This window comes from Ictidomys tridecemlineatus, chromosome 3, assembly GCF_052094955.1.
Source record: "Ictidomys tridecemlineatus isolate mIctTri1 chromosome 3, mIctTri1.hap1, whole genome shotgun sequence".
NCBI lineage: Eukaryota > Metazoa > Chordata > Mammalia > Rodentia > Sciuridae > Ictidomys > Ictidomys tridecemlineatus.
In genome coordinates, this window is record NC_135479.1 from 68510405 (window position 1) to 68518864 (window position 8460).

The 8460-nt window shown below is 40.4% G+C and overlaps 1 protein-coding gene across 1 annotated transcript; it reads right to left on the reverse strand.

Moving 5' to 3' along the window:
• Window positions 1-1379: 1379 nt before the first annotated feature.
• LOC144375829 (interleukin-6-like) lies at window positions 1380-4929 on the reverse strand. Its single transcript, XM_078041291.1, has 5 exons — window positions 4914-4929; window positions 4579-4751; window positions 3456-3569; window positions 2825-2977; window positions 1380-1836 (listed from the first exon to the last, which is right to left on the reverse strand). The coding sequence occupies exons 1-5, from the start codon at window positions 4927-4929 to the stop codon at window positions 1669-1671; spliced, it is 624 nt and encodes a 207-aa protein (XP_077897417.1). The 3' UTR covers window positions 1380-1668.
• Between the last annotated feature and the right edge of the window lie 3531 nt (window positions 4930-8460).

Sequence of the window (8460 nt, forward strand, 5' to 3'; positions counted from 1 at the left end):
CATCTATTTTAAGCTGATACAGCATGGTAGATGCTGTGACAGACAGGTATTTTCAGTGTCTGAAGAACTCAGTAGGGAGGCAGAACGTCTCATTGTTATTTGGAGGCTTGCACATTGCTATGTCTTATATAAGTGGTTGGATGATCTCAAAGTCTTTCATTGCATCTTTAAATGTGTTCCCCATATTTAAATGGGATCTGAAAGTTAAACCTGGAGACAGGTTGACTTGGATTTCAAATATGGCTTCATGCTATATCTTCCCACTGAATGACTTAGGTAAATCACTTTCTCTCCTACATCCAGAAAAGAGTGTGCAAGTGCTGGGATTAAATGATATGATGTATGCGACTCATATAGCATGGTACTTGGCATGTAGTTTGTGTTCAATTATTTCTTTCTCCAAGTGATTATTGCTTTTTTTTATTTAATTAAGCTTTGAAAACCGATATATTATAAATGAGATTAAAATAAAAGCAAAGAATGTTTATTTGGTGAGGAATACATGTGCAAATTGGGAAACAGCCTTAGCTAGAACCAACCAACCAATATTTCAAGTGGCACTTCATAAAATTACAAATGTCAATTGACAAGTCCTGCAGTTGGAAACTGATGCATATAAGGATGCTGGTAAATTTTCTAATTGTTTGAATTGCCCTTGGACAAGAGGCAAAACTGGTCACTCTGGTATTTCTGAAACCTCGCAAGCTATTGTTAGGTCTTGAAAAATTGTTCCCTCTGAGGGATTCAATTATCATCATGATTCTGTGTAGCAGTCTTTTTCTGTTGGTAAATCTCTAAGACTCAGGAAAGAATTTTTGCTTTTATTTTCTTCTTGAAGGGGCTGTTTTACCTCTGAGCCATGATCCCAGTTCTTTTTATTTTTTATTTCGAGACAGAGTCTCACTAAGTTTCTGAGGCTGGCCTCAAACATGTAATACTCAAGCTTCCTGCTTCAGCTCCAAAAGTCTTTGGGATTATAGACATGAGCAGGTGCTCTTCCTTCCTCCCTCCCTCACTGCCCCAGGTTTTGAACACAGGGGCCACTGAGCCACATCCCAGCCCTTTTTTAATTTTATTTTTTTTTAAATTGAGAGAAGGACTCGCTAAATTGCTAAGGCTGGCTCTGAACTCGAAAGCCTTATGCCTCAGCCTCCCACACTGCTGGTATTACACACCTGGCTGCTCTTTCATTGTTTAACATTTTGCAGTCATTTGGACTTTTATTTAGCTTCATGACATATATAGGCTTAAATGTTGATTTTTAAAGAATGTGATTTTGGTATAAAAATAGTCTAAACATAATAAACACACAACATGAATATTTCTTTAAAAATACATAAATTAGCAATTTTATTGAGGTAAACTTATACATTCCAAGAAATGATCTGGCTCTGAAGCAAGATATTCAAACTGCCTAGACTTTTATATCATTTCAAAACCATTATAAAATATTTCAAGTGACACTTTATAAAATTATAAATATAAATCACATATAAATTAACTCAAATCTCATTTAAATTATCAATAAATTAAAAATAATTAATAGTGTCCCAATGCTCATACTGTCAGTTCTTCGTAGAGAACAAGATAAGGTAGGTACCCAGTGGACAGGACATGTATTCTGACCCTAGGAAGCAATGCCCATGAACCAATAAGCTTAGATGCCCACTATGCTTTCCGAACAGCTCTCAGGGCGAACTGCAGGAAATTCTCAAAGTTGCTCAAGATGAGTTGCATGGTCATGACCTTCTGCCAATCATTCTGTGATGCCAGTTTTGCCAACAGGTGGATATTTGCAGTTGGGCTAGGCAAGACTATTTTATTGGGATCCTTCACCTGAAGGGAAAAGAAAACAAAAAGGATTGTTAGAAAACAAAACGGATTGCTCCGGGCTGTAGGAAGATGTTTAAATTTGGGGTGAAATTATTTCAGGCCACCTGTCCTGACACATCCAGGGGAAGTGCTTTCTCTGAGCCCACACTGCAAAGGTCCCTTCTATAACAACTGAATTCTAATCGTCCCTTTGCCGCTCTGTCTCCCACCAGATGGTAAGCATCTATAGGACAGCAACACTACCTTGTCTTTCCCTTTAGTTTCTAAAACAGTGCCTGGCACAAAGTTGTTCTTTAATAGGTAAATTAAGAATTATAACTAAAGGCAATTTAATGGGATCTAAATTTAGTACTTTTCTCCAGTTTTCCCCTTACTATCCATCCAGCATCTTTTGAGAGACCACTGATTTGTGGTATAAAGAGGACTAGAAAGGTCCTTCAAGGGTCCCAAGGATATGGGGACAACTAGTTGCAGAAGGCCTTGAATCCCCCAGGTGTGGTCCTGGAGTACTGTAGCATTGACATCAACAGGGAGTTGTAAAAAATACTAATCTCAGGCCCCACCCAGAACTGCTAAATCAGACCACAGCAAATGAGATAATGGAAATGAAAAGCCCTGGTTTAAGGCAAACAACTACAAGAGGTAGGGTTAGCATAGAGCATTTCATTTTAGGACTCTCTTCAGTTCACTTTGCTTGGCTCATCCAAACTCTTAGCCACCAACCTTCCATGACCTGCCATTTAATAGTTAGCTGGTGGTGGCAAAGCCCTTGGTCCCTCCTTGGTCCCTAGCCTTTGACCATTTCTCTGCATTAACTTTCTGGTAACAAGAATGTCACTTGGCAGTGATTAAATATGAAAACCATTTTTTGCTGTTTTTTTTTTTTTGAATAATGGCTCACTGTCCCTCTGCCTCATAGGTAGCCATCCCTGTCTAAGCAGCCTTGCATCACTGAGTTGTTCTTGAGCCCTATAGAGGGATAAGTACTCACCTTTCGTTTCAGAATCTCAATCAGGGCTTTGGAACTGAAATACACATGTTCAGCTCTGTCCTTGTTTTTGCCTTCCTGAAACTTGTTCCGGATGTACCTCAGGTAGACCTGAAACTCCAGAAGCCCAGAGGTGATTCGAACAAGGCAGTTGTCCTATAAGAGAAGGAGAAATCAGTTATTGTTAGAGACAGAATCAATCTGAAAGCATAAAATTTCCATAATTCAGCATCTTTTCCCTCTGTCTAGAGAATTAGGCATCATATTTCGGAACACTGGACAGCATCAGCTGCCCCATTTTAAATATCTGGACAATCAGAGAATCCTGAAAGGAGACGGGTGTAACAGAGTGACATCAGTAGGGAGGCTGGGCCTGGATCCTGCCTAGGGAAGCCAGAGAGGAGAATAGTCCCCTAACTATCTTACCCAGAATGAGCTAGATTACATTAAGCAGCTGTGAAAAATCCCAACACAGAGGACTCATTTCTGGCCTTGCCTGTTCAGAGATAAACTCTTTGTCCTACAATTAACATAATGTTCTTTACATCTGTCTCCTTTGTTGCCTGCCTGGTTCTATATGCATGCAGGCCCTTCATGCAAGAGAGCTTTGGCTGAGGAAGTTAAAAGTTTTTACCCGATTGTATCCAGTTTGGAAGCATCCATCTTTTTCAGTCATCTTTGGAAGGTTCAGATGGTTTTCGAACACTGCCACATGGCTCTTCATACAGGTCTCATCATTCTTGCACAGCTGGGAAAGAACACTAGAATTGTTAGCATTTAAGTGCCCCTAAAGCAAACACCACTAGAGGGCTGATTTGTATTCTATCACAGCCAGGAAAGTTCATTTTAAGAAAAATGAAGTCACAATCTATTTGTAACTGGCAAGAAAAGTCTAGTGGAATTAGGCATACTTGAGTTCAGTCCCAGGCCCACCTGTGACTTCACTCCTTGTTTCGAGGATTTGATAGTATATTTATATAAAGTGCCTGGCACGTTATAGGTATTTAATACATGACAGCAATTTGATGATAATTTTGGGCAAACATAATTTAAACTATAAAATTTCCAGCTGGAAGGACCTATGAAATCATCTAGTCCAGCTCCATAATTTTAGATAGAGTTCAGAGATGGTAGGAAATTTGCCCAAGATCACAAAGGTGATTCTGCACAATTAGAACTATAGTCTGGGCTCCCAGTCTGCTCTCTTGTATTCTTTCCTTTCTATCAAACAAAGTCCAAATACTTTGCAATGACAGTTGAGAGATGCTTTAATTTGCTTAAGGTTTTGCCTTTTTGGTGGGCCCTCAGGTAGGCATCTCAGAAAGAATGACACTAGGGAATCCTCCTCATTGAGCTTACGTCACCTAGAAGAATTACAACTGCCCTGAAAAGCTGAGCATTAATTTCAGGGGAATCTAATCCATCTATCTCTGAGATACAAATTGAAGGTTTGCAGACTTTACTTTTCAGTAAAGGAAAAAGAGATCTGAGAAGCAGTAACCCTCAGTTGTCAAGTATGGAGCTGAGAATGGGCCAGGGAACACAGATTCAAGCCCCATTCTGTATTTTTCAGAAAAGGACCCCCACCCCAGACCAGCACCAAAGAAATACAGAACAGTCTGCCCCTTTGCCTCAAGCCCAACATGCCCCAGAACCCAGCAGAGACCTCCTAATTCAGAAGCCCTGTCCACATTTCAAGGACAAGAATGAATGAATGCCCACATGGGGCCTTCATCCCCAATACCAAGCCTACCCACCTCTTTTCTCATTTCGAAGACTTCCTTGATGAGGTAGGAAATCTGTCCTGCAGTTTTTCCAGAAGAGGCACGTGTTGGTTTATTTCGAATGACACTATTCTCTCCTTTTTCTCTCTTAAATTCTGAGGCGGGGAAGGCAGTAGCCACCACTAGGAGCAGCCCCAAGGAGGCAACTGGAAGAAAGGCGAAGAGAAAGCAGGGCTTGAGCTGACAGCACAGCTGGAGCCTGCTGCTGGCTGGCAGCCAGCCCTACTCCACCACACACCTCCTCCCTCACACAGTGCTCAGTAGCCCCGCCAGCAGGACTCCCAGGGCCAGGGATTTTCTTCACTTACTTGAGAAGAACTTCATGGCTGTTCCTGGAGGGCAGATGGAGCTCTCTTCCTTTCCTGGTGGGCTCAAGAGCTGAATGTGCCTCAGACATCCCCAGTTTCATATTTATTGGGAGTTGAGGCTCTAATTTTGAGACTCATGGGAAAATCCCACATTTGATAAAAATCTTTGTTGTGGGTGGGGGTGGGGCCAGAATGGGTGAGGCTGATTTGAAACCTCATTAAGATTGTGCAATGTGACGTCGTCGTTTAGCATCAAAATATTCACACAACTCTTGGGGGGGAAAAGTGTGGCTTGGGTCATCATTGAGGCTAGCTCTAAGAAGCAGGATCACTCTTCCTTTACTTTTTTCTTTTTTTTTTTTTTAGTGACTCAGCACTTTAGCATGTTTTGAAAAAGTAAAACTGAAGTCACACACAATATTTTATGAGGGGGAAAAAGAAACTAAAGCTATGATTTTTAAAAAACAATACTTTGATTACCAGACTAAGAGGCTAGGGTTTAATGTTCTGTCTATCTGTATTTGTGAAAAACCTTAGATGTTCTGATCTGAGTTTCCTCAGCTCACACCACAGCACCCCGGCCTTCTGGGGTTACACAGAAGATACTACTACCAATCATCTCAGAATTTTTATTTCCTGGTTTTCATCATGACCAGCTGTTGCAGAATTGTCTGGCTATCCTGAAATCTTGTGCAGTTATTTCTAGGAGTCTTCAGATAGAGTTTGTGGTACATGCATAAATGACTCCTTTTTGCCAAAACGTGGCACCTACCAGTTTCCTCCTCACCTGTTCCAGCCTGCATAGGGGAGATGCCTGCTCTCACCTTGGTTCCCTGACCTCTTTCTGGGGGGTCCTTGTGAATTCTTGTGGTAAGAAGAATTAATTAATCTCTGTGTCAGAGTTATCCACTCTAGCTAGTTATGTTTCTACTGCTGCCCAACTTTATTGACCTCTGCCAGGAAACATGCAATCCTCTTGTTTTAGGGCAGCATAAGGTAGGTGAATGGGCCCAGGTTTGTGGGAGTACTCAAGTTGCTGAAACACACTTGGTTCAGGGTAAAAATGGGAAAGAATACTACTAATTTCTTTGATGAGGATGTCAAAGATGGAATCTTCTAAAACTTGACTACATAGTTTTCTCTCTATGTGACTTGAGTTGAATCTGAAGATGGCATTGCTCTAGAACTGAATCACCTTCTCCTCCAATGCCTTAGGCTTGCTTATTGGGTATGTTTAGACAGCCCTTCCCCCTTCCCTTAGGATGACTTTGTTTGCTTAGTCTCCTGTAAGTGAATTCTAGATCAAGCTGCTCTGCCAGTCTCCAAAATCCCAGACAGCTCTGAGGATGGTATTTCAGGTTTAATCTTGGATATGTGTGTGGCATTGAAAGAAATATTTACAACTATTCCCTGAAGACCTTAAAAGAGCATGCTACAGGGATACTGCCACAACGATGTTCATAGCAGCACAATTTACAATAGCTAGACTGTGGAACCAACCCAGATGCCCTTCAATAGATGAATGGATAAAAAAAAATGTGGCATTTATACACTATGGAATACTACGCAGCACTAAAAAATGACAAAATCATGGAATTCGCAGGGAAATGGATGGCACTAGAACAGATTATGCTTAGTGAAGCTAGCCAATCCCTAAAAAACAAATACCAAATGTCTTCTTTGATATAATGAGAACAACTATGAACAGAGTAGGGAGGAAGAGCAGGAAAAAAAAAGATTAACTTTAAACAGAGACATGAGATGGGAGGGAAAGGGAGAGAAAAGGGAAATTACATGGAAATGAAGGGAGACCCTCATTGCTATACAAAATAACATATAAGAGTTTGTGAGGGGAATGGGAAAATAAACAAGGAGAAAAATGAATTACAGTAGATGGGGTAGAGAGAGAAGATGGGAGGGGAGGGGAGGGGGGATAGTAGGGGATAGGGAAGGTAGCAGAATACAATAGTTACTAATATGGCATTATGTAAAAATGTGGATGTGTAACCGATGTGATTCTGCAATCTGCATTTGGGGTAAAAATTGGGAGTTCATAACCCACTTCAATCTAATGTATGAAATATGATATGTCAAGAGCTTTGTAATGTTGTGAACAACCAATAAAAAAATAAAATAAAATAAAAGATTAAAAAGATGAAAAAAAAGAAAGAAATATTTACAAAACACAGTGTTAACATCACAATGGGCTTCTTTGCTTTGCAGAGCAGATAACTTCAACTTTGCTAAAACAATGACCTTTGTTAGGGCATTTAAAACATGATTATAGATGACCACACCTATAATCCCTTCTGCTGAGGAAGGATGGTTCCAAGGTCAAAGCCATATTTAGCTATGTATCAGGGCCCTAAACAACTTAGTGAGACACTTTCTCAAAGTAAAAATAAAAAGGGCTGGGGATATGGGTTAAATCTTTAGTACCAAAAATTAATTAATTAAAAATAAGGATGATTTCCTCAAGTTTTGTTTTGTGAGTAACATTTTAGGACCCAACTACTGAAGAATGTGAGATCACCCATTTTCCCCCATTCATCTAAACAGAGAGGCCACAGTCAGGTCCTCTGGCCATAGTGGGGGTTTTTAGTTTGAAAATGAAAATGGGGAGGATGGCTGCATGGTTTCAATTTTAATGCTTTTGGGTTGTCAGCAGCCTGGACACCCTGAGTCAAATGCTTTCTCCTGAATGAAGCCATCTCTCCCAGTTCCCCTGGGTAGGCTGTGATAGACCTCTGCAGTGTGGAATTACTTTTCTTCAGTTATATATTTTTTTGAAAATATAACTCAAAAAATTTCAAACACTTGAATTTAATAACTCAATGTAACATAGATTTATATTTTTTAAAAAAGTGCTTTTAAATTAGGAAGCATGTATCCATATTAAATTGTTTAAACAGTACCTCAGGACATACAGGGAAAAGTAAGACTCTTTCCTTTCCTGGCTCCTTTTTCCAGAGGTAGCACCTAGTCCTCAGTATTCTCAACCAAATCCTCTGTTGGCCTCATCTGGGAGAGGTTTTCACAGCTTCCCAGGTACTCTTTATTTATTTACATTATTGGTGCGCCCACGTGCACACACACACACACACACACACTGTAATTTCCTATGGCCTGAATATGCCACCTATGCAGCCCTCCTTGGATGTACATATAACAAAGCACAGGCTCTTGGGTATCACAGCTTGGGTTGCAAGTCCAGCTTGGTCACTTACTAGCTGATTGACCCTGGTTAAGTTACCCAAAGAATCTGTGCCCTTCTTTATTCACCTATAAAACTCGGTAGTAATGCGTCTTGCCTTATAGGGCTGCTATGAGGATTTAATGAGATAATGTAAAACAATCTCTGGAGCATATTAATCCCTCAAAAGCATTAAATTTTTGTGACATTCCATGGCTGGAGCCTCTGCCTTAGCAAATTCTTCTAGTATAGCTCTGTCAGCTCACCTGGGGTCTGACTATGAGTCACTATGAAAAGAATTAGGTCACTGTGTCAGTGATGAATTGGTCTCCCAATCATAGAAGTGAGATCCTA